The sequence below is a fragment of the Scyliorhinus torazame genome, chromosome 27 (assembly GCF_047496885.1).
Source record: "Scyliorhinus torazame isolate Kashiwa2021f chromosome 27, sScyTor2.1, whole genome shotgun sequence".
NCBI classification, from domain to species: domain Eukaryota; kingdom Metazoa; phylum Chordata; class Chondrichthyes; order Carcharhiniformes; family Scyliorhinidae; genus Scyliorhinus; species Scyliorhinus torazame.
The window spans coordinates 2,160,651-2,185,694 of NC_092733.1; the positions used below are offsets into that span (position 1 = coordinate 2,160,651).

Sequence of the window (25,044 nt, forward strand, 5' to 3'; positions counted from 1 at the left end):
ATCCGGGACTCTTATATTGTAGTAAACCCCCAACATTGTGACTGCACCCTTCTTATTCCTGATAGAAATATATACTAAAATATATATTTTAAAATTTTTTCAAAGTTACTGTAAACTACCTGTTTCCTAGCACTAGGGGCGAAATTCTCCCCCAACGGCGCGATGTCCGCCGACTGGCGGCAAAAACGGCGCCAATCAGACGGGCATCGCGCCGGCCCAAAGTTGCGGAATGCTCCGCATCTTTGGCGGCCTAGCCTCAACATTGAGGGGCTAGGCCGACGCCGGAGGGATTTCCGCCCCGCCAGCTGGCGGAAATGGCGTTTGTTGCCCCGCCAGCTGGCGCGGAAATGCGGCGCATGCGCGGGAGCGTCAGCGGCCGCTGACAGTTTCCCGGCGCATGCGTGGGAGCGTCAGCGGCCGCTGAAAGTTTCCAGCGCATGCGCAGTGGGGAGAGTCTCTTCTGCCTCCGCCATGGTGGAGGCCGTGGCGGAGGCGGAAGGGAATGAGTGCCCCCACAGCACAGGCCCGCCCGCGGATCGGTGGGCCCCGATCGCGGGCCAGGCCACCGTGGGCGCACCCCCCGGGGTCAGATCGCCCTGGCGGGGTGTCGGAGAATGACGCCCCAGATTTCTAATAGAAATGCGAAAGCTAAATATAGTACTCTCCGATCTCTGGCTTAGCTACCCCTCTAAATTATAATTAAGTAATTATGTTTAATTAGTTACCAATGCTTCATTTTTTAAATTTAGTGTAGATTCCCAACCAGCCACTCAGGCCACAGCTTTTCTGTGATGTCACTACAGTTTCCTCCCGACCGACACACACAATTTGAAAAAGGTATAAAAGTAAAAATGAGTAAAAATCACTTACTTACCTTCTGAGGGCCTTAGATGTTCTCAGGTTCTCTCCCTGACAGACTGCTCCTCCTCCTCCTCCGAACAGCTCCCGAAACTAGGCCGCGATCTTTTAAAATCTCCGCTCCGACTCGCAGCTCCCGCGCATTTTAAATCCCCTGCGCTGTTTTCAATGTCCCGGCTCACTCAGCTCCCGCGCTGTTTTCAATGTCCCGGCTCACACAGCTCCCGCGCTGTTTTCAATGTCCCGGCTCACTCACCTCCCGCGCTGTTTTCAAGGAGTGTAGGTGCAGGATGGGGAGGGGACAGTTTAGCAGAGGGTTTGGAATGGGATCGGAGTGTAGGTGCAGGGTGGGGAGGGGACAGTTCAGCAGAGGGTTTGGAATGGGATAAGCGTGTAGGTCCAGGATGAGGAGGGGACAGTTTAGCAGAGGGTTTGGAATGGGATAGGCGTGTAGGCGCAGGATGGGGAGGGGACAGTTCAGCAGAGGGTTTGGAATGGGATAGGAGTGTTGGCGCAGGGTGAGGAGGGGACAGTTTAGCAGAGGGTTTAGAATGGGATAGGAGTGTAGGTGAGGGTGGGGAGGGGACGGTTTAGCAGAGGGTTTGGAATGGGATAGGAGTGTAGGTGCAGGGTGGGGAGGGGACAGTTTAGCAGAGGGTTTGGAATGGGATAGGAGTGGAGGTTCAGGGTGAGGAGGGGACAGTTTAGCAGAGGGTTTGGAATGGGATAGGAGTGTAGGTGCAGGATGAGGGGTGGACAGTTTAGCAGAGGGTTTGGAATGGGATAGGAGTGTAGGTGCAGGATGAGGGGTGGACAGTTTAGCAGAGGGTTTGGAATGGGATAGGAGTGTAGGTGCAGGTTGAGGAGGGGACAGTTTAGCAGAGGTTTTGGAATGGGATAGGAGTGTAGGTGCGGGATGAGGGGTGGACAGTTTAGCAGAGGTTTTGGAATGGGATAGAAGTGTAGGTGCAGGATGGGGAGGGGACAGTTTAGCAGATGGTTTGGAATGGGATAGGAGTGTAGGTGCAGGATGGGGAGGGGACAGTTTAGCAGAGGTTTTGGAATGGGATAGAAGTGTAGGTGCAGGATGGGGAGGGGACAGTTTAGCAGAGGGTTTGGAATGGAATTGGAGTCGGTGCAGGATGGGGAGGGGACAGTTTAGCAGAGGGTTTGGAATGGGATAGGAGTGTAGGTGCAGGGTGAGGAGGGGACAGTTTAGCAGAGAGTTTGGAATGTGTTAGGAGTGTAGGGGCAGGATGAGGAGGGGACAGCTTAGCAGAGGGCTTGGAATGGGATAGGAGTGTAGGTGCAGGATGAGGAGGGGACAGCTTAGCAGAGGGTTTGGAATGGGATAGGAGTGTAGGTGCAGGATGAGGAGGGGACAGTTTAGCAGAGGGTTTGGAATGGGATAGGAGTGTAGGTGCAGGATGAGGAGGGGACAGTTTAGCAGAAGGGTTTGGAATGGGATAGGCGTGTGCCAAGTGCAGGATCATGGATTAGGATAGATGCTGATGTAAATTGGAATATTTAATAATTAACAACTAATCTATAACAAGCACAGGGAGAGAAATAGCCTTATATTTTAAAGCAGATTTTAGTTTGAGTGTATCTTTCAGAAATGTTCAGATCCAGCTGAAAGCTTTGGTGATGTGAAGGCTCGCGCTAAATCTATTGAATAGCTGGAGGAGCATTCCATGTTCATAAAATAATTGAACTTTTTGCCAAGCTTCTCTTCTTGTTGTTGACCTTGATTAAAGCAATGTCATCACATCCTGATGTTTCCAAACATTTGGTCACGCTGTAAGCACACACTGGGGGAGCGAATCTGGCAATGTTGAACTCCCTGCAGAGTCATGCTATATGGAATGCACTGGTTTTTTGCTCCATCCATGAAGCGTCTTGGGATATTTTCTAAATTGTTGCCACAGTTATGAAATATTTAGCTGTTGGACTAAGTCCAGCGCCGCCACATTCGGGGGGGGAGCTGTTCCGCAGGCAGGCGGGGCTTTGGCGGGTGCTGGGGGTACTGCTGGGGGGTGTTCCGGGCGTGATTACAGGGGAGGCAGGTTTCGGTAGGCCAGGTCCCCACGTGGCCGGTGCCGTGTTGCACGGCGTGGCCGCTGTAGGCCGCCAGCTTGCGCCTGTGCGGCCACGGACTTGGCAATTCTCCAGCCGTATCCGCAGGTAAAGCCGGGGCCTTTACACTGCGTGCCTGCTAGCCCCCCCCACCAGGTGGAGGATCGGTGCAGCTTTTGCGCCGTTCTTTCGGGCACCGTTCCCACGCCGGCGTCAGCACTTAGTCTGCAAATCAGAGAATCCAGCCCCGTAGTCCAAGAGGAATGAAGTGAATGTTTTTTTAAGCTCTTTTAGTATCCGTTTTAGTTCCTGTCAGGCTTCTGTGCAACAAACAGCGAGGAGACTGACTTTGCTCTGTGCCATTCTCTGGGGATTCTTTTTTCCTTCCATAATTTCTTTGCACTGCAGTTGCTATAGTTACATCACTTAAGGCAGTGAAGAAATTGTCCTGTTGTTCATTTCCTTTCTTGAATCAATGAAATTCTCTGCCGCACTCCCTCGAAGAGAGCCAATAAAAGACTCCAACGCATTCATCTTCCTCTGCCAGTCATGGTTGTGAATGTTAACTGGAGCTCTGTTTACTTGGGGCCATCCTGAATGGATGCAGTCTTCCTTTACGTCTCGCCCCCTGGACTGAATGATTGCATTGATGTAATATTTATAACAAACAAACACAATAAATTCAAGTAATGATTCACTGATTTGTGTTCCAGTCACCGACTCATCACCTCCTGTGGACGTGATCCAACCCCCTCAGCATTTCATTGGGCTCCACGCAGGACACTGGAACCTTTGCAAAAATCAAACACCAGCTCCAATGTGATTTGGCCGTTTACCTGTTTCCCAGGTAGTAATTGTGTTTATTGGCTGTAAATGGAATCTGAATGGGCGGATGTGAAGCAGGGATGGGCAACCGAGGCTCGTGAGTGAGCCGCACGAGGGGCCTCCTTCAGCTCTGCGGGCCGCAAGATTGAAATAATAATAATAATCTTTATTATTGTCACAAGAAGGCTTACATCAACACTGCAATGAAGTTACTGTGAAATCGGGCATGTTCACTAACTGACTCTTGAATAAGACTCAATACATTTCTGAGTATTTCATAAAGGTTATAGATCAAGCTTGATTGTTCATATATTATTAGGTCTGTAATTCTAATAATAGACGATGATAAACTTCGAGGGCTGGATTCCTTTGTCGGTGACGGCAAAATCGCGTTTGGCCGGAGAATCCCTGTTCACGACCAAATCAGGGGCGGGGCTGCTTTCGCGATGCTCCGCCCCCTCCAAAGCAGCGTACTCGCTGAGTATAGTCAGCCGCAGGACGTTGCCTGAGGCCCACCCCCGATGCTCTGCTGCCGACCGGCCGGGTTCCCGACGCAGCGGGACACGTGTGGTCTCATCCGTCGGGAACTCGGCGTGGCGGCTGCGGACTCAGTCCAGCGCCCCCACAGTCTTTGGAGGGTCACAGACATCCCGGACTCAAGGTCGAGTACAGTCAGTAATGTTCATATCGACTCGGGTCACAGACATCCCGGACTCAAGTTCGAGTACAGACAGCAAGGTTCATATCGACTTGATCCCAGACTTCCCACACTCAAGGTCGAATACAGTCAGCAAGTCTGTGGACCTGGGTCACAGACATCCCGGACTCAAGGTCGAGTACAGTCAGCAAGGTTCATGTCGACTCGGGTCACAGACATCCCGGACTCAAGGTCGAGTACATACATCTAATCGGCTTTAATCAGCTAGAACTGTACCCAGCGGCTTCGATACAGAAAGTGAAGGCTGCTGGGACAGCATGGGTTCTTATACCCCGCCTCTCAGGGCGGGGTTATGTACGTTTGCCAATGGTAGACTCCTAGGTCTAGCCAATGGTCATTCACCTCTCAGGTACTGCAATACCTGGTATTACCACATTCACCCCCTGTTAAAAAAGAACCCAGCGGGGTGATGGCCAGCTTCACTGTCGCCTTTGGCATGGTAGGACCAGGTATGGAGGTACCGTGATGTCGAGGGTAACAGAAGAAGTGTTCATGGTGCAGCAATCAGACGATCGGGTGGCCTGGTCGTCCTTCTGGAGCGTCTGAGTTTCGGCGATGATCCTGGTGGGGGCCCCGGCGGTTGTGGCTCCGGGAACGTGGTGTCTTCCTCCCAGGTAGCTTCGTCACCCCTGTTGGGGCGAAAGGTGGGCTGGGGGAGGGGCGCCTGTAGGGGGTGTCGATGCCTGTTCAGCGCTGGGCAGGTGCTCCGGCGGCAGTAATGACCCTCCGGTCAGGTGCTGCGGGGTGGGGGTGGGGATAATGGTGCGGGTGCGCGTGGGGCTCCGGCGGGCACCAGGTCCCGAAGGGAGACTGTGTCTTGGCGGCCGTCGGGGAACGCTACGTAGGCGTACTGGGGGTTGGCATGCAGCAGATGGACCCTCTCGACCAACGGGTCCGACTTGTGCGCCCTCACATGTTTCCGCAGCAGGATGGGTCCGGGTGTCGCTAGCCAGGTGGGGAGCGAGGTCCCGGAGGAGGACTTCCTGGGGAAAACCAGGAGATGTTCGTGAGGTGTCTGGTTTGTGGTAGTACAGAGCAGCGACCGAATGGAGTGAAGGGCCACTGGGAGGACTTCTTGGCAGCGGGAGACTAGGAGGTTCCTGGACCGAAGGACCAGCAGGACGGTCTTCCAGACCGTTCCGTTCTCCCTTTCTACCTGCCCGTTTCCCCAGGGGTTGTAACTGGTCATCCTGCTGGAGGCGATGCCTTTGCTGAGCAGGAATTGACGCAGTTCGTCGCTCATAAAGGAGGACCTCTTATCACTGTGAATGTATGCGGGGAAACCAAACAGTGTAAAAATACTTTGGAGGGCCTTGATGACGGTGGTCGTGGTCATGTCCGGGCAGGGGATGGCGAATGGGAAGCGGGAGTATTCGTCAATCACGTTCAGGAAGTACGTGTTGCGGTCGGTGGAGGGGAGGGGGCCTTTGAAGTCCATGCTGAGGCGTTCAAAGGGACGGGAAGCCTTTATCAGATGCGCTCTCTCTGGCCGGTAGAAGTGTGGTTTGCACTCCGCGCAGATTCGACAGTCCCTGGTGACTGTCCTGACCTCCTCGATGGAGTAGAGCAGGTTTCGGGTCTTAACGAAATGAAAAAAACAAGTGACCCCTGGGTGGCAGAGGTCCTCGTGGAGGGCTCGGAGGCGGTCTACTTGTGCGGTGGCACAAGTGCCGCGAGACAGGGCATCAGGAGGCTCGTTCAGCTTCCCGGGACGGTACATGATCTCGTAATTGTAGGTGGAGAGTTCTATCCTCCACCGCAAGATCTTGTCGTTTTTAATCTTGCCCCGCTGTGCATTATCGAACATGAAGGCCACCGACCGTTGGTCCGTGAGGAGATTGAATCTCCTGCCGGCCAGGTAATGTCTCCAGTGTCGCACAGCTTCTACTATGGCCTGGGCCTCCTTTTCGACCGAGGAGTGGCGAATTTCGGAAGCATGGAGAGTGCGGGAGAAGAAAGCCACGGGCCTGCCCGCTTGGTTGAGGGTGGCCGCCAGAGCTACGTCGGAAGCGTCGCTCTCGACCTGGAAGGGGAGGGACTCGTCGATGGCGCGCATCGTGGCTTTTGCGATGTTCGCTTTGATGCGGCAGAAGGCCTGGCGGGCCTCCGTCGACAGGGCGAAGGTTGTGGACTGGATCAGGGGTCGAGCCTTGTCTGCGTAATTAGGGACCCATTGTGCATAATAGCTAAAGAAGCCGAGGCAGCGCTTTAGGGCCTTGGGGCAGTGAGGGAGGGGGAACTCCATGAGGGGGCACATGCGTTCAGGGTCGGGGCCTATGACTCAATTTCGCACTACGTAGCCTAGGATGGCTAGACGGTCGGTGCTAAACACGCATTTCTCCTTATTGTAGGTCAGATTCAGGAGATTCGCGGTCTGGAGAAATCTTCGGAGGTTGGTGTCGTGGTCCTGCTGGTCATGGCCGCAGAAGGTGACGTTATCAAGATACGGGAACGTTGCGTGTAAGCCGTACCGGTCAACCATTCGGTCCATCTCCCGTTGGAAGACCGAGACCCCATTCGTGACACCGAAGGGAACCCTTAAAAAGTGGTAGAGCCGCCCATCTGCTTCGAAGGCAGTGTACTGGCGGTCACTATTACGTAGGGGTAGCTGGTGGTAGGCGGACTTGAGATCCACCGTGGAGAAGACCTTGTATTGCGCAATCCTGTTTACCAGATCGGCTATCTGGGGGAGAGGGTACGTGTCCAGCTGCGTAAACCGTTTGATGGTCTGGCTATAGTCGATGACCATCCTATGTTTCTCCCCGGTCTTTACCACCACTACTTGAGCCCTCCAGGGGCTGTTGCTTGCTTCGATGACCTCTTCCTTCAGCAGCCTTTGGACCTCGGACCTGATGAAGGTCCGGTCCTGGGCACTGTACCGTCTGCTCCTTGTGGCGACGGGTTTGAAATCCGGGGTGAGGTTCGCAAACAGGGAAGGCGGGTCGACCTTAAGGGTCACGAGGCCGCAGACAGTAAAGGGGGGTATAGGGCCGCCAAATTTAAAGGTCAGGCTTATAGGTGGCACTGGAAATCCAGTCCAAGGAGAGTGGCTGCGCAGAGGTGCGGCAGAACGTACAGGCGGAAATTGCGGAATTCCCTGCCTTGGACAGTGAGGTTCGCTCGGCAGAACCCCTGTATCTCCACCGAGTGTGACCCCGAGTCGATCAGGCACGACGTCACGTGGCCGTTGATGGCGATCGTTGTGGTGGCTTTCGCTAGCGTCCGGGGCCGACTCTGATCCAGGGTAACGGAGGCCAGCTGCAGCAAGGGGGAGTTCTGGTCGGGCAGCGTGTAGTCAGCTGTGCTGGGGGCTTGAGGCCCCATCCAAGATGGCGTCGGCCATGGGTCGCACATGGAGTCCGGGGACGGGGATTCCGAAGATGGCGGCGGCGAGAGACAAAATGGCGGCGCCCACCTGTCCCGCGGGGCAAAATGGCCGAGGCCGCGGGTCGCACGCTGCCTGGGGAGAGAAGGGCGGCGATGGGCCTTGGACTGCCGGGACCTGAAAGAAAGACTGCGGTGGGCCTTGGACTGCGCGGGACCTGAAAGAAAGGCTGCGGTGGGCCTTGGACGGCCGGGACCTGAAAGAAAGGCTGCGGTGGGCCTTGGGCGGCCGGGACCTGGAAGAAAGGCTGCTGATAGTCGCTGGAGACTGCGGCCACAGCCAAGGCCATAGTGGCCTTTCTTGCTGCACCCTTTGCAGGTGGCGGCGCGGGCCGGGCAGCGCGCACGCGGATGATTCGCCTGGCCGCAGAAAAAGCAGCGTTGGCCGGCGGCGGTAGCGGGCCGTCTTGCTGCGCAGGCCTGCGGGGTTAGCGGGTAAGTCTGGGGGGCTGCCGCGGTGGGGTGCCACGCAGCCCAGGGGGGCGCCGTGCGAGCGGGGGCAAAAGCAAGTGCGTTCTTGTACGCAACGTCCATGGACCCTGCCAGGGCCCGTGCCTCAGTGAGGCCCAGTGTGTCCATTTCAAGGAGCTTACGGAGGATGTCAGGGGAAGTCATACCTGCCACGAAAGCGTCCCGAATTAAAGGTTCCGTGTGCTCGTTCCCCGTCACTGCTGGGCAGCCGCAGTTTTGGCCCAGCACTATTAGTGCCCGATAGAAGACTTCCAGTGTTTCATCTGGGCTCTGTCGTCTAGTTGCCAGCAGGTGACGGGTGTAGACCTGGTTCAGTGGACGGATGTAATGTCCTTCTAGCAGCTCCATAGCTGCAGCATAGTTCGCCGCCCTTTCGATCAGGGGGTAGATCGCAGTGCTGACCCTCGAGCGTAGGAGGTGTATTTTCTGCCTTTCCGTGGGGATGTCGGCAGCCGTGTCGAGGTAGCTCTCAAAACACGCCAGCCAATGCTTAAAAGTAGCAGCGGAGTTGTCTGCGTGGGGGCTGAGCTGAAGGCACGTCGGCTTGATGCGGAGATCCATCCTTCAGAAGTACTAGCTGATTAAATTGATGCACAATCAATAACTCTCGAGACAAGGTGAGTCATATCTAATCTGTTTTAATCAGCTAGAACTGTACCCAGCGGCTTCGATACAGAAAGTGAAGGCTGCTGGGACGGCATGGGTTCTTATACCCCGCCTCTGAGGGCGGGGCTGTGTACGTTAGCCAATGGTAGACTCCTAGGTCTAGCCAATGGTCATTCACCTCTCAGGTACTGCAATACCTGGTATTACCACACGGACTCAAGGTCGAGTACAGTCAGCAAGGTTCATATCAACTTGATCCTCGCCTTCCCACACTCAAGGTCGAGTACAGTCAGCAAGTCTATGGACAGGGGTCACAGACATCCTGGACTCAAGGTCGAGTACAGTCAGCAAGGTTCATATCGCCTTGATCACAGACTTCCCACACTCAAGGTCGAGTACAGTCAGCAAGTCTGTGGACCCGGGTCACAGACATCCCGGACTCAAGGTCGAGTACAGTCAGCAAGTCTGTGGACCCGGGTCACAGACATCCCGGACTCAAGGTCGAGTACAGTCAGCAGGGTTCATGTCAACGCGGGTCACAGACTTCCCACACGAGAACTTTGTGTTGGCTTATATTAGAGTCCATTCTAAAACATTTACTTTTTGTTTGCCGTGTTCAGTTTTGCTGCTTGTCTGCTTATCTCAAAGTTTAATTTCCCACCAAAACAACTTTACCTTTGGTACATGCTTGTCTAATCTGGGCATCAACACAATCTAATACTTGATGGCTGCTATCGGGATGCTTATACACCACTCTCACTGCAATCATCAATCCTTTTCTATTAATTCTACCCATCGGGTATCCACTGCCTGCTTACCTCGCGTTGTATCATCTCATCGTTCAAATGATTTAATTCACTAAGGCTATTCCTCTCCCTCTTCCATTTTCATTATCTTTCTTGTAGATTTTATACCCTGATATGTTTATTTCTCTGTCCTGACTGTCCTGCACAGTGCTTCAGTAATAGCTACACTGTCATATTCTTCAATTTTAATTTGCATCTGCATTTCATTCTGTTTGTTTCTTATACTCCAGGTATTGGTATAAACAGTTCTTATTTGGCCATATAACCTAACCTGTCTTTCTATTCTAAAGTTTAAACATGTTTCTTACGTCTCTCTCCTGATTACCTTACCTTGTGTCTTTTAGTTAGGGAATAGGGCTGGATTAGCTTAGTGGGCTAGACAGCTGCTTTTTGACCAGCAGCGGGGGTTCAATTCCATACCAACTAATTCTGAATTCTCCCTCTGTGTACCCGAACAGGTGCCGGAATGTGGCGACTAGGGGCTTTTCACGGTAACTTCATACTTGTGACAATAAAAGATTTTTATTATTATTATAGTTTTCCTTCTGGCTGTGTGCCTCGGTTAGCTCAGTTGGCTGGATGGCTGCTTCCTGATGTACAGTGATGCCAACAGCCTGGATTAAATTCCCATACTGGCTGAGGTTCTTCATGAAGACCCCTTCTTCTCAAACATGTCCCTCGTCTGAGATGTGGTGACCCTCAGGTTAAATGGCCGCCAGCCACTGGGGCGACATTTACATTTCGTGCCTGATGCACAACTGTGAACACCACTCTGTTTCTTTTTGTTTGTTTTCAAACACTTATTCGTACTTTTTTGACTCCTCCTGATTCCTCCTCCCAGCATTTACTAATCTAAAGTCCTCCTGATCACCCTCATTATCTTTGCACCAGGACCCTGGTCCCAGCCTGGTTCAGGTGGAGTCTGTCCCTAGTCTGTTCCCACACTTTCTAAATAGGACCTCTTGCCTCCTGTTCCCTATGTTGCTAAGTTCAATACATTGTTAATGTTGTAAAATGTGGACACACAATTGTTTCAGTGCTCTGTATTTCCAGCTGGTTAAGCTGCAGAACGGTAGATGACACACAGATGGGGTGGGAGCAAAGATACATGAGTAGCACATTGGTTAGCACCCAAATCGGGGCCGGCGCCGGTTTGATGGTGGTCAGCCATGTTCCACCCCTCTGAAATGGCATAATCGCGTTGCGCGTCATTACAACAGCATTGGTGCATCATCGGAAGGCCCTCCCATGATACTCCGCCCCCGATGGGCCGGGTTCCGGACCCTGCGGGACACGTGCGGTCTCAGCGGTCGGGAACCCGGCCAGGACCTGTGTCGCTGGCCGGGGTGCTTCTGCAAGGACTGAGGATACTGGTGGGGGGGGGGGGGGGTGGCCTGTTGGGTCGCGGATGGCGGGTCTGCGGACAGCTGACGCCATGATGTACGCCGCGACCGCTGCAGGTCATCGCTGTGCACATGTGCGGCCAGGGACCCAACCATTCTCCAGCCATTTTCGGTGAGGGAGCCAGAATATTCACCCTGCGAGCCTCTCACAGGAATCGGTGATGGTTCAGCGCTGATTTCCGGGTCGCAAAATGCCACAAATTCACTGTTTGAGCCGGCACTTTGCCGCTGAAATGGAGAACCCAGCCCAATGGGCAGCACGGTAGCACAGTGGGTAGCACAATTGCTTCACAGCTCCAGGGTCCCAGGTTCGATTCCCGGCTTGGGTCATTGTCTGTGCGGAGTCTGCACATTCTCCCCGTGTGTGTGTGGGTTTCCTCCGGGTGCTCCGGTTTCCTCCCACAGTCCAAAGTGTGCAGGTTAGGAGGACTGGCCATGCTAAATTGTTCTTAGATTAGGTGGGGTTACTGGTTTATGGGGATAGGGTGGAGGTGTGGGCTTAAGTAGGGAGCTCTTTCCAAGGGCCGGTGCCGACGCGATGGGCTGAATGGCCTCCTTCTGCACTGTAAATTCTATGATTCTATTCTGTGGTATTTAAGAATCTTTTTACTTGTAAGTTTATTCATGTATCGTTGTAATGTACTAATCAATTGAGACTGTTGCTGTAAATCACGGGTGAAATTTCTTTGTAACTAACATGTTAACAGTTTGGTTGCAAATTTTACGTTAATGGAAGTGTTATTAACAGGCAAAAGAATTTTGTATAAACACAAGAAATCATTTGTTAATAATTTTTCATTGAGCAATTCCCCTCCTTTGGTGACTAATTCAGTGCAACAATTTAAAAAAGCTCGGTGGGATCATAATATTCTGCCTGGAGTGAGGGGCTGGAAAATCCTGTCCTCGGTGTGAATTCTGTAAACTATCTCTCAACCCATCCTTTCTGGTCCAAGTTCTGAAGATCTGTGGATTTCAAGTATTTCCTTTTTCTTTTAATCCGTGGTTTTCCAGCGAGTACTTTTGTGTGGACTCTTCAATGATTTGGAATTCACGGAGATGAAAGTTGACAGTTGGGGTAGTGAAAAACATTGCATGTGGAGATACGTGTGGATAGAGGTACGGATAAAAGATTTTAGTTTTAAAGATTCTTTCACGGTATGGGGACATCGCAGGATAGGCCAGCATTTTATTTACTGCCCATCTCAAATTGCTCTTCAATTGATGGGCTGTCTTCTTGGACTGCTGCAATTCATGTGCTAGTGTATATGCTGTAGAGCACACTTGTGGAGCAAGAGGAGAGCAGTCAGTAGAGGAGGAGAGGAGGAATAATGCAAAATTCCCAGCAAGGGTGAAAAATGGGTGGGATTCTCCGTTGTCCAACACCGATATCGTAATCGGTGATTGGGCAGTGAATGGGCTCCAACGCCCAAATCGGGGCCGGCGCCGGTTTGATGGTGGTCAGCCATGTTCCACCCCTCTGAAATGGCATAATCGCGTTGCGCGTCATTACAACAGCATTGGTGCATCATCGGAAGGCCCTCCCATGATACTCCGCCCCCGATGGGCCGGGTTCCGGACCCTGCGGGACACGTGCGGTCTCAGCGGTCGGGAACCCGGCCAGGACCTGTGTCGCTGGCCGGGGTGCTTCTGCAAGGACTGAGGATACTGGTGGGGGGGGGGGGGGGGTGGCCTGTTGGGTCGCGGATGGCGGGTCTGCGGACAGCTGACGCCATGATGTACGCCGCGACCGCTGCAGGTCATCGCTGTGCACATGTGCGGCCAGGGACCCAACCATTCTCCAGCCATTTTCGGTGAGGGAGCCAGAATATTCACCCTGCGAGCCTCTCACAGGAATCGGTGATGGTTCAGCGCTGATTTCCGGGTCGCAAAATGCCACAAATTCACTGTTTGAGCCGGCACTTTGCCGCTGAAATGGAGAACCCAGCCCAATGGGCAGCACGGTAGCACAGTGGGTAGCACAATTGCTTCACAGCTCCAGGGTCCCAGGTTCGATTCCCGGCTTGGGTCATTGTCTGTGCGGAGTCTGCACATTCTCCCCGTGTGTGTGTGGGTTTCCTCCGGGTGCTCCGGTTTCCTCCCACAGTCCAAAGTGTGCAGGTTAGGAGGACTGGCCATGCTAAATTGTTCTTAGATTAGGTGGGGTTACTGGTTTATGGGGATAGGGTGGAGGTGTGGGCTTAAGTAGGGAGCTCTTTCCAAGGGCCGGTGCCGACGCGATGGGCTGAATGGCCTCCTTCTGCACTGTAAATTCTATGATTCTATTCTGTGGTATTTAAGAATCTTTTTACTTGTAAGTTTATTCATGTATCGTTGTAATGTACTAATCAATTGAGACTGTTGCTGTAAATCACGGGTGAAATTTCTTTGTAACTAACATGTTAACAGTTTGGTTGCAAATTTTACGTTAATGGAAGTGTTATTAACAGGCAAAAGAATTTTGTATAAACACAAGAAATCATTTGTTAATAATTTTTCATTGAGCAATTCCCCTCCTTTGGTGACTAATTCAGTGCAACAATTTAAAAAAGCTCGGTGGGATCATAATATTCTGCCTGGAGTGAGGGGCTGGAAAATCCTGTCCTCGGTGTGAATTCTGTAAACTATCTCTCAACCCATCCTTTCTGGTCCAAGTTCTGAAGATCTGTGGATTTCAAGTATTTCCTTTTTCTTTTAATCCGTGGTTTTCCAGCGAGTACTTTTGTGTGGACTCTTCAATGATTTGGAATTCACGGAGATGAAAGTTGACAGTTGGGGTAGTGAAAAACATTGCATGTGGAGATACGTGTGGATAGAGGTACGGATAAAAGATTTTAGTTTTAAAGATTCTTTCACGGTATGGGGACATCGCAGGATAGGCCAGCATTTTATTTACTGCCCATCTCAAATTGCTCTTCAATTGATGGGCTGTCTTCTTGGACTGCTGCAATTCATGTGCTAGTGTATATGCTGTAGAGCACACTTGTGGAGCAAGAGGAGAGCAGTCAGTAGAGGAGGAGAGGAGGAATAATGCAAAATTCCCAGCAAGGGTGAAAAATGGGTGGGATTCTCCGTTGTCCAACACCGATATCGTAATCGGTGATTGGGCAGTGAATGGGCTCCAACGCCCAAATCGGGGCCGGCGCCGGTTTGATGGTGGTCAGCCATGTTCCACCCCTCTGAAATGGCATAATCGCGTTGCGCGTCATTACAACAGCATTGGTGCATCATCGGAAGGCCCTCCCATGATACTCCGCCCCCGATGGGCCGGGTTCCGGACCCTGCGGGACACGTGCGGTCTCAGCGGTCGGGAACCCGGCCAGGACCTGTGTCGCTGGCCGGGGTGCTTCTGCAAGGACTGAGGATACTGGTGGGGGGGGGGGGGGGTGGCCTGTTGGGTCGCGGATGGCGGGTCTGCGGACAGCTGACGCCATGATGTACGCCGCGACCGCTGCAGGTCATCGCTGTGCACATGTGCGGCCAGGGACCCAACCATTCTCCAGCCATTTTCGGTGAGGGAGCCAGAATATTCACCCTGCGAGCCTCTCACAGGAATCGGTGATGGTTCAGCGCTGATTTCCGGGTCGCAAAATGCCACAAATTCACTGTTTGAGCCGGCACTTTGCCGCTGAAATGGAGAACCCAGCCCAATGGGCAGCACGGTAGCACAGTGGGTAGCACAATTGCTTCACAGCTCCAGGGTCCCAGGTTCGATTCCCGGCTTGGGTCATTGTCTGTGCGGAGTCTGCACATTCTCCCCGTGTGTGTGTGGGTTTCCTCCGGGTGCTCCGGTTTCCTCCCACAGACTAAGATGTGCAGGTTAGGTGGATTGGCCATGATAAATTGCCCTTAGTGTCCAAAATTGCCTTTAGTGTTGGGTGGGGTTACTGGGTTATGGGGATCGGGTGGGGATGTGGGCATGGGTAGAGTGCTCTTTCCAAGAGCCGGTGCAGACTCGATGGGCCGAATGGCCTCCTTCTGCACTGTAAATTCTATGATTCAATGACTTTGGTCTTCTTGATAGTTACTTGTAGGAATTGTGACTGATCCACGGCTTAATGTCAGACAGGCAGAGAGATAGCTGTATATTCAAGGGAATATGTGAGTGTCATCAGTGTACACGTGGAGGTTGACTCTGTATCTATAATTGTCATCTTACAGAAAGAATCCATTTGGCCCACTCTTTGAAGAAACTGTCCACTTTAGTCCCAAAACTCCAGCTCTCCCACTAGGTGGATTGACCCGGCTAAATTGCCCCTTAGTATCCAAAGATGTGCAGGTTAGATGGGGTTACAGGTATAGGGCATGGGAGTGGGCCTTGTTGGGGTACTTTTTCAGAGGGTCGGTGCAGACCCAACGGACCGAATGGCCTCCTTCTACACCACAGGGGTTCTATGGATTCTATATATTAGTGCTCTTAGGGGCTGGTTTAGCACACTGAGCTAAATCACTGGCTTTTAAAGCAGACCAAGGCAGGCCAGCAGTACGGTTCAATTCCCGTACCAGCCTCCCCGAACAGGCGCCGGAATGTGGCGACTAGGGGCTTTTCACAGTCACTTCATTTGAAGCCTACTTGTGACAATAAGCGATTTTCATTTCATTTTTCATTTCATGTATATGCCCACTTACTTTCTAAAAGCTGCAAGGGAACCAGTTTCCATCACCCTTTCAGGTCATGTGTATCAAAAAAAGTGCTTTTCATTTTCCCTGAAGTCTCTAATCCCCAGTGCCTAGGATAAACCTCCTACACAACCGCTCCAAAGCCTTGGCATCCATCCTAAATTATGGTACCCAGAATTGCACACAATATGATGTCACTGAAGGACAACATTTAAAGGCAATAAAGGATTGACCTTAGGAGACTGTGGGAGATGACCATTCGGAGCTGCAAGAGAAGTTGAAAGAGTTCTAGCTGTGTTGGAAACAGCATGAAAGGAACCTCACGAGGACACTTGAGGTGGACTGCAAGGGAGATGCAGCAGAGGGGAATGATATAATTCACCATGTCACATCCTACAGAGAGATCTCATTCTAGTTACAGAGGATATTGCTGGTGAGCTTGAGTAACCTGTCTTGATGCAGTATACAGGAAGAAATCCAGAATTAGGAGATCTGAATGGAGTGGTGAGAGAAGGCGACGATGCAAGTTCAAAGATCTTAAGGAAGAAAGGAAGGTTAGAGATTGGGTGATTGTTGGAAGGGATGGACACAAAATGATATAGCCGTTTGTAAGGAGCAGGTTTACCGTTACACAACATATGGAACAGAAAGGAAATCTCCCTGGATGCCCACAAAGCTTTAATTTCTCAGCAATTTTGTGCATACGCAGTTACACATAAACACATAATATTCTCTTTGTTTTTTATTTTCAGGAGGTGATAGAAACTACAAACATTTCATACCTGGTGCTGAAAATTTGGCAATAATTGGCAGAAGTACTCGCTGCAGCCAGGCAACACAGTCTTTATGTAGCGGAAACGTGGACTGGCAACTCCCGATGAAGTGACCAGCAGATTGTTTTCACAAAGAACTGGCTGAGGTTTAGACATTCTCCTTGTCGCTGGACTGGACCAGCCTCACGCACAATGAAAAAAAGTCGGAGTGTCCTGTCTGTGAATGCAGAAGATGTAAGTACGACAATTTCTGAATAATGTAATGTATTCCAGCAAGGAGGCATTCCATCCTGCGTTGTGCTTTCATGTTAAACATTAAAAGCGATTCTTCGGCACAATAATCTTCATTCCCCCTCTGAAGCTCACTCCTCTGACAGTCAATCCTGAGCTAACTTGGATAGCTCTCTGGACTGCCTTCCATGAGACAATGGGACCTTCTTGGACTGCCTTTCACTGGGAACAACTCCCCGGCTATCTCCTTGTAACCGGAGGTGACAGCTCTCCTGGCTGCCTGTCATTGGGGGTGATAGTTCTCTGGGCTGCATCTCACCGGCGGTAACAGTCCTTCAGACTGCTCTAACCGGGAACGACAGTTCCCTGCCCAGAAGGAAGTTGCAGTAATACTGGTACCAGCGAGACCCTGTTTTAAACGGGGGAATGAGCACAATTCTGAACTGGTGTTCTAGAGAAAAGTGTCAGTAACACTGTTTATTGGATCAGTAACACTGGCAGACCATTAAGAATTGCCAGTAATATAGTGGCCTTACTAGCACTGGTCCACACTGTTTTTCCTTCTGGGTGGGCTGCCTCCCCTCACTGAGGGGAACAGCAGTCTGGCACCTTATCCGAATGTCACTTCATAATGTGTGAGCAAAAACAAGGGGCACGATTTTTCAGATGGTGGGGTTTACCCACCCTTCCGCCCAAAGAGTTGGTGGGGAATGTATCTGTGAGGAAATATTCAATTTTAAAATATTTTTCCAATATTACTGTGGTATACTGTGCGACAGGCTTTTGTGTGGGAGTATGAGTGTGACTAACTTAATTAAACTGAAGACAATAGACTGCAAGGTTGAGAACATCAAAAAGATGTTAGGTGTGAAAGCCAATAATTTGAAGTGGAGATGAGCAGCGCTAAGATGGAATACCAGTGGGCAGCTTGAATTGAAATTTACATTAGGAAGATAAGGGAGGAGACTTGAAGTTAACTATTGTGTTTTAAAAGCAACATGCACAAATAACATAGGTTGTAAATAGATGGGGCAAAGTAGTACGTTTACTTTCGTAGTCATAGAGGAGTCCGGAAAGGAGAGTCAAACAAAGGTCTATTACCAAAAGTAAAGTTTTTACAAATAACAGTCCCAGTCTCAGTCGGGACTACCTTGCAGCTTTTCAGGTCCTGAGTTAACTATCCTGCTGGTGGGCCTTCGCCCCCCAGTGGGCCAGTTTGTACTCCATGAGGATCACGGGGAAATTAATTGGGTCATCCCTGTGGTGGTCTGTAACATTCACTTTTACTTAAAAAGTATTAGCCATAACATGAAAGACCTGTAAATTCTGAGAAAAGGAACTTCTGAAGGAGTGTAGATCAATAGACTTAAAGCTGAAAGAGATAAAACATATATTTAAAGAGTGATCGAAGACAGTAGGTAAATGTGATTATGAGATCCTGAAGCAGCGGGTGCTGGAATCGAACCTCTGGAAAAACAGCTGCCGCTATCCTCAGAAAAAAGTGTTTGCTCTGCAAACACTTTTTGATGTAAACTACGGCTTCCAGCATTGGTTGAGAGAGGGAGAGAAAATAGCCTGTGTAAGATTTTCCCTAACCTTTGGACATTATGGGGCAATTTAGTGTGACCAATCCACCGAGCCCGCACATTTTTGGACTGTGGGAGGAAACCGGAGCACCCGGAGGAAACCCACGCAGACACGGGGAGAACGTACAGTGACCCAGGCCGGGACTCGAACCCTGGTCCCTGACACTTTGAAGCAACAGCGCTAACCACTGTGCTACCGTGCCACCCATGTTTGCTGATACCAGCTTACCACAGCTATTTGAGGTTCAATGGAGGATGCTCCTTAATCCCTTGCGGTTAACAGTGTCAAAGGCCATTGTGAGGCCAAGTAACCCCTGTACAAGGGTTGGTGTTGTTCCTTGAATTTCTCTTGTAGTTGCTGTGCAGTGACGATCGAGTTTGTTGTGCCCTTTAGTGAGTGGAATCCTCATTTGATTTTGGGAGGAGTTCTTCAGGCACAGTGAGGAGATTAAGGAGGACTTTTGCTATGACCTTCCCTGTGGCTGTCAGCAGGGAAATTCCTTTGTAGTTGCTGCAGCCAAACTTGTCACCTTTCTTGAAGATCCTGAGATCTCCTGGCATGCTTTCCTCCTTCCAGGTAAGGGAAATAAAGTTGAGTATTCATGTGAATAGTGCTTCTCTGCAGCATGGTGCCACAGTGGTTAGCACTGCTGTCTGACAGCGCCAGGGACTCGGGTTCGATTCTGACCTCGGGTGACTGGGTGGAGTTGGCACTTTCTCCCCGTGTCTGTGTGGATTTCCTCCGGGTACACCAGTTTCTTCCTACAGTCCAAAGATGTTTCAGGTTAGGTGTATTGGCCATTTAATATTACCCATTAGTTTGCAAAGTTGAGGTGGGGATAGGGTGGAGAATTGGCCCTAGATAGGGTGCTCCTTAGGAGGATTGGTACAAATTCAATGGGCCGAATGGCCTCCCACTGCACTGTAGGAATTCTATGGGCCGTGCCGGGGATTTGGTAGGGGCGGGAATCGCGCCGCGCCGGTCGACGGCCGCTGGCAGCGGCCCTCCTGGCGATTCTCCGGCCCGCGATGGGCCGAGTGGCCGCTTGTTTTTGGCCGGTCCCGCCGGCGTAAATTAGAGTAGGTCCTTACCGGTGGGATCTGGCGGCGCGGGCTATCTCCAGGATCCTCGGGGGGGGGGGGGTGCGGGGGGGTCTGGCCCCGTGAGGTGCCCCCACGGTGGCCTGGCCCGCGATTGGGGCCCACCGATCCGCGGGCGGGCCTTTGCCGTGGGGGCACTCTATTCCTCCTCGTCGGCTGCTGTAGTCCTCCGCGATGGCCGACGCGGAGATGATCCCCCCTTGCGCATGCGCTGGGATGACGCCAGCACACGCTGGCGCTCCCACGCATGCGCCGGCCTGCGGACCTTGGCATGGCGCCAAGCCCCTTCCCCGCCAACCGGCGCAGCGCAAACCACTCCGGCGTAGGCCTAGCCCCTGAAGGTGTGGAGGATTCCGCACCTTTGGGGCGGCCCGACACCGGAGTGGTTCACGAGCGGACTATACGGTCAATGGAAGAGTCCTGGGGAAAATTGATGTACAGAGAGATCTGGGAGTTCAGGTCCATTGTACCCTGAAGGTGGCAACGCAGGTCGATAGAGTGGTCAAGAAGGCATACAGCATGCTTGCCTTCATCAGACGTGGTATTGAGTACAAGAGTCGGCAGGTCATGTTACAATTGTATAGGACTTTGGTTAGGCCACATTTGGAATACTGCGTGCAGTTCTGGTCGCCACATTACCAGACGGATGTGGGTGCTTTAGAGAGGGTGCAGAGGAGGTTCACCAGGAGCTGTGAAGCATTTGTGCTCATCACTGTGCTACCGTGCTGCCCAACATTGAGGGCATTTAAAAGTTTATTGGATAAACATATGGATGATAATGGCATAGTGCAGGTTAGATGGCTTTTGTTTCGGTGCAACATCGTGGGCCGAAGGGCCTGTACTGCGCTGTATTGTTCTATGTTCTATGATGTTGCCTGGTATGGAAGGTGCTAGCTATGAAGAAAGGTTGAGTAGATTAGGATTGTTTTTGTTGGAAAGACGGAGGTTGAGGGGGGACCTGATTGAGGTCTACAAAATTATGAGAGGTATGGACAGGGTGGATAGCAACAAGCTTTTTCCAAGAGTGAGGGTGTCAATTACAAGGGGTCACAATTTCAAGGTGAGAGGGGGAAAGTTTAAGGGAGATGTGCGTGGAAATTTTTTTACGCAGAGGGTGGTGGGTGTCTGGAACGCTTTGCCAGCGGAGGTGGTAGAGGCGGGCACGATAGTATCATTTAAGATATATGAACGGGCGGGGAACAGAGGGAAGTAGATCCTTGGAAAATAGGCGACCGGTTTAGATAGAGGATCTGGATCGGCGCAGGCTGGGAGGGCCGAAGGGCCTGTTCCTGTGCTGTAATTTTCTTTGTTCTTTGTTCTCCTTCCTGCCGGAGTTGCCCGCCTATTCCCGCAGAATCCCGCCCTATGTTTCAGTGTTTTGGCAGGGATTCCATCTGCTCCTGAGCCTTATTGGTCTTTGGCCGTCAGATGGCCTTTTCTACCGCATGCCGAGTTGGAGTTATGCTGAGGTGATGGTGGGTAGCATCCTGCGGAATGAAGTGGGTAGCATCCTTGCTTTGAAGACACAGAGTCTCTGTAAAGCAGGTCTTCAAAATGCTCCTTCTGGTGGGCACTGATTGCCTCTCTATTCTTGATGAGCATCTCTCCATTCTCGGCCTGCAGTGGGGTTGAGCCTTTGATGCATCGGGTCGTAGGTAGTGTGATGAATGTCGGCTGTATGTTACATATTATATTTTATATTCTGTTGCTGTAATGTCATTAAAAATCATGGTTCCAAATACATGTTGGCAGTATGTCAACTAACGCTATAATTAAGAAGCCATTAAAGGTGAGGTAAATATTAATTTTGACCACTTACTTGGTTACAGATAAAGGTCTAATGGAATACTGTTTTGATTGCTGGAGATTCCCTGGAGTGTATGTAATTGATGAGGGATTGTATTTAGTCTTAGCTAAGCCGGCCATGGAAGTTAGTCAGATACAGATGATGTAATTAATGGGAGAAGCCAAATCTGTCTGTAGTTTTGCAGTCTGTTATAGGATTTTAAGTCGAACAGCAGTTTTGCCAAACGCTGTTAGGTTGAGCAGAAATGTATTGGATCTTCTCTTGAAAGGAACTCTCTCCAAAGATCTGCACAGCTAAGCAAGTAACCTGTTTGCTAACTTTATTTATAAATGGCATTTGAACTGTATTGGGTTGCTTAATTAGAATTAGTAGCGGGGTAGATAGTACGTTTAAGTTTTTATTTTATTTAAGAACTGTTTAATTGACTTCCGGTTGCGGCTTTGCGGAGCTAAGCCGCACGATTCGGCAGCTCCCGCTATCACGGACTTTCGGGCTTGTTAGAGGAGCCCCAACGGAATTTTTTTCGAAGACAACCCGTGGGGAAGGGAAGAGAGAGGTCCCCCTTCAACTTTTATGGACCGGACCAGAAGTGAAACGGCCAAAAAAGCGGCATTGGAGCAGCGGGAGAAGCGAGGGAAGAAAAGCAAAATGGCGGCGGCCGGGGACAAAGCGGAGTGCGGGCCGGAGCTGCAGGAGTTCATCAAGCGCTGCTTCGAGGAGCTGCGGAAGGAGATGCTGGCGCCTATGCTGTCGGCAATTGAAGGACTAGGGATGACCTAGAAGGCCCACGAGGTAAAGATCCAGGGGGTACAGAAAAGAGTCAGTGAGAATGAGGACGAGATCTTGGGCCTGGCGGTGAGAGTGGAGCAGCACGAGGCGCTGCACAAGAGGGGGGCGGGAAGACTCGAAGACCTGGAGAACAGGTCGAGGAGAAAGAACCTGCGGATCCTGGGTCTCCCTGAAGGAGTGGAGGGGGCCGATGCCGGGGCATACTCGAGCACGATGCTCGGGGCGATGATGGGCGCGGAGGCCCCTTCGAGGTCGCTGGAGCTGGTGGGGCACACCGGGTGCTGGCGAGGAGGCCCAAGGCAAATGAGCCGCCAAGGGCGATGGTGGTGAGATTTCACCGGTTCACGGACAGAGAGAGGGTCCTGAAATGGGCCAAGAAGGAGAGGAGCAGTAAGTGGGACAATGCAGAGATCCGAATATACCCGGACTGGAGTACGGAGGTTGCAAAGCGGAGAGCGGGTTTCAACCGGGCCAAGGCGGTGTTGCACCAGAAAGGAGTGAGATTTGGAATGCTGCAGCCAGCGCGACTGTGGGTCACACACAAGGACCAACACTATTATTTTGAAACGCCTGAAGAGGCGTGGACCTTCATATAAACCAAAAAGTTGGACTCAAACTGAAGGTTTGTGAGGGTGGGGGGGATGTTTGAGGTTTGATGTGTGATGGTTGTTGTATATAGGGGGTCAATCATGCGCAGGAAATGTTACATGGGCTGGGGGAGAGAAACAAGGCCGCGACAGGAGCTGCGCCAGAGGGGGCGGGGTAGGCTTTGGAAAGCGCGGGGTTTTTCCCGCGCGTGGGAAGAAAGGCGGGAAGGGGAATGGAGGAACGCATACTGATTGGGACACTCCCACACGGGGAGGTCAATGGGACAGCGGGGGAAGCCGGGGTCAGCAGGTGTCTGCTGACTTACGGGAGTGATATGGGAGGAGCAAAAAAGCTAAACAGGGGTCTAGCGGGGGTGGGGTGGGGTTGGGGGTGGGGGTGAGAGCCCCTCCAATCCGGCTGATAACGTCGAACGTGAGGGGCCTGAACGGGCCGGTGAAGAGGGCCCGACTGTTCGCGCACTTAAAGGGACTGAAGGCAGACGTGGTCATGCTCCAAGAGACACATCTGAAGGTGGCGGACCAGGTCAGGTTAAGAAAGGGATGGGTAGGACAGGTATTCCATTCGGGACTGGATGCGAAGAATAGAGGGGTGGTAATATTGGTGGGGAAGCGGGTGTCATTTGAGGCCAAGAATATCGTAGTGGATAATGGAGGGCGATATGTGATGGTGAGCGGTAGGTTGCAGGGGACGTGGGTGGTGTTGGTAAATGTATACGCCCCGAACTGGGATGATGCTGGATTCATGAAGCGCATGTTGGGGCGCATTCCGGACCTGGAGGTAGGAGGCCTGATAATGGGAGGGGACTTAAATACAGTGTTGGACCCAGCACTGGACCGCTCCAAATCAAGGACTGGAAAAAGGCCGGCGGCGGCCAAGGTGCTGAGGGGGTTTATGGATCAGATGGGGGGAGTGGACCCATGGAGGTTTGCAAGGCCGCAGGCCAGGGAATTTTCTTTTTTCTCCCACGTGCACAAAGCCTACTCCCAGGGGATTTTTTTGTTCTGGGCTGGGGCTCATCCCGAGGGTGGAGGGGACGGAGTATTCGGCCATAGCCGTTTCGGATCACGCCCCGCACTGGGTGGAACTGGAGCTGGGAGAGGAGAGGGACAAACGCCCACTGTGGCGGCTGGATGTGGGACTGCTGGCAGATGAGGTGGTGTGTGGGAAGGTGAGGGGGTGCATCGAAAGGTACTTGGAGGCCAACGACAACGGGGAGGTGCGGGTGGGGGTGGTATGGGAGGAGTTGAAGAGGGTGATCAGGGGAGAACTAATCTCCATCGGGGCTCATAGGGAGAAGACAGAGGGCATGGAAAGGGAGAGGTTACTGGGGGAGATTTTTAGAGTGGACAGGAGATACGCAGAGGCCCCGGAGGAGAGATTACTTGGGAAAGACGACGGCTCCAGACGGAGTTTGACCTGTTGACCACAGGGAAGGCAGAGGCACAGTGGAGGAAGGCGCAGGGGGCGACCTACGAGTATGGGGAAAAGGCTAGTCGGATGCTGGCACACCAGCTCCGTAAGAGGATGGCAGCGAGGGAAATAGGGGGAGTCAAAGATGGAAGGGGAGCCACGGTGCGGAGTGCGACGAAAATAAACAAGGTATTCAAGGCCTTCGATGAAGAGCTGTACAGATCCCAGCCCCCAGCGGGGGAAGAGGAGATGAAACGATTCCTAGACCAACTGAGATTCCCGAGGGTGGAGGAGCAAGTGGTGGCTGGTTTGGGGGCACCAATTGGGTTGGAGGAGCTGAGCAAGGGTTTGGGGAGCATGCAGGCGGGGAAGGCCCCGGGACCAGACGGGTTCCCGGTGGAGTTCTACAGTAAGTACGTAGACCTGTTGGCCCCGCTACTAGTGAGGACCTTTAATGAGGCAAGAGGGATGGGGACCCTGCCCCCGACAATGTCGGAAGCGACAATTTATTTGATCCTAAAGCGGGACAAGGACCCATGGCAATGTGGATCGTACAGGCCGATCTCGCTCCTCAATGTGGATGCTAAGTTGCTGGCAAAAGTGCTGGCCACGAGGATCGAGGACTGTGTCCCGGGGGTGATTCACGAGGACCAGACGGGATTCGTAAAGGGCAGGCAATTGAACACCAATGTGCGGCGGCTCTTAAACGTGATAATGATGTCATCGGAGGAGGGAGAGGCGGAGATAGTGGCAGCTATGGACGCGGAGAAGGCCTTTGACCAAGTAGAGTGGGAGTACCTCTGGGAGGTGCTGCGTAGGTTTGGGTTTGGGGGAGGGTTCATCAGTTGGGTTAAGCTAGTTTACAGAGCCCCGGTGGCGAGTGTAGTGACGAACCGGCGGAGGTCGGAGTACTTTCGGCTGTACCGAGGGACGAGGCAGGGGTGTTGTTTGCCCCCTGTTGTTTGCATTGGCGA

General features: G+C 52.0%; 1 protein-coding gene across 3 annotated transcripts in view; it reads left to right on the forward strand.

Annotated features, from left to right (window-relative positions):
• Positions 1–25,044, forward strand: part of LOC140403126 (3',5'-cyclic-AMP phosphodiesterase 4B-like) — a 965,446-nt gene that overhangs the window by 156,020 nt on the left and 784,382 nt on the right. For all 3 annotated transcript variants that reach the window (XM_072490777.1, XM_072490775.1, XM_072490776.1), the window contains exon 3: positions 16,517–16,771. In XM_072490777.1, the coding sequence (XP_072346878.1) occupies positions 16,730–16,771 (42 nt within the window). In that variant the 5' untranslated portion in view covers positions 16,517–16,729. The remainder of the gene's footprint in view (positions 1–16,516; positions 16,772–25,044) is intronic.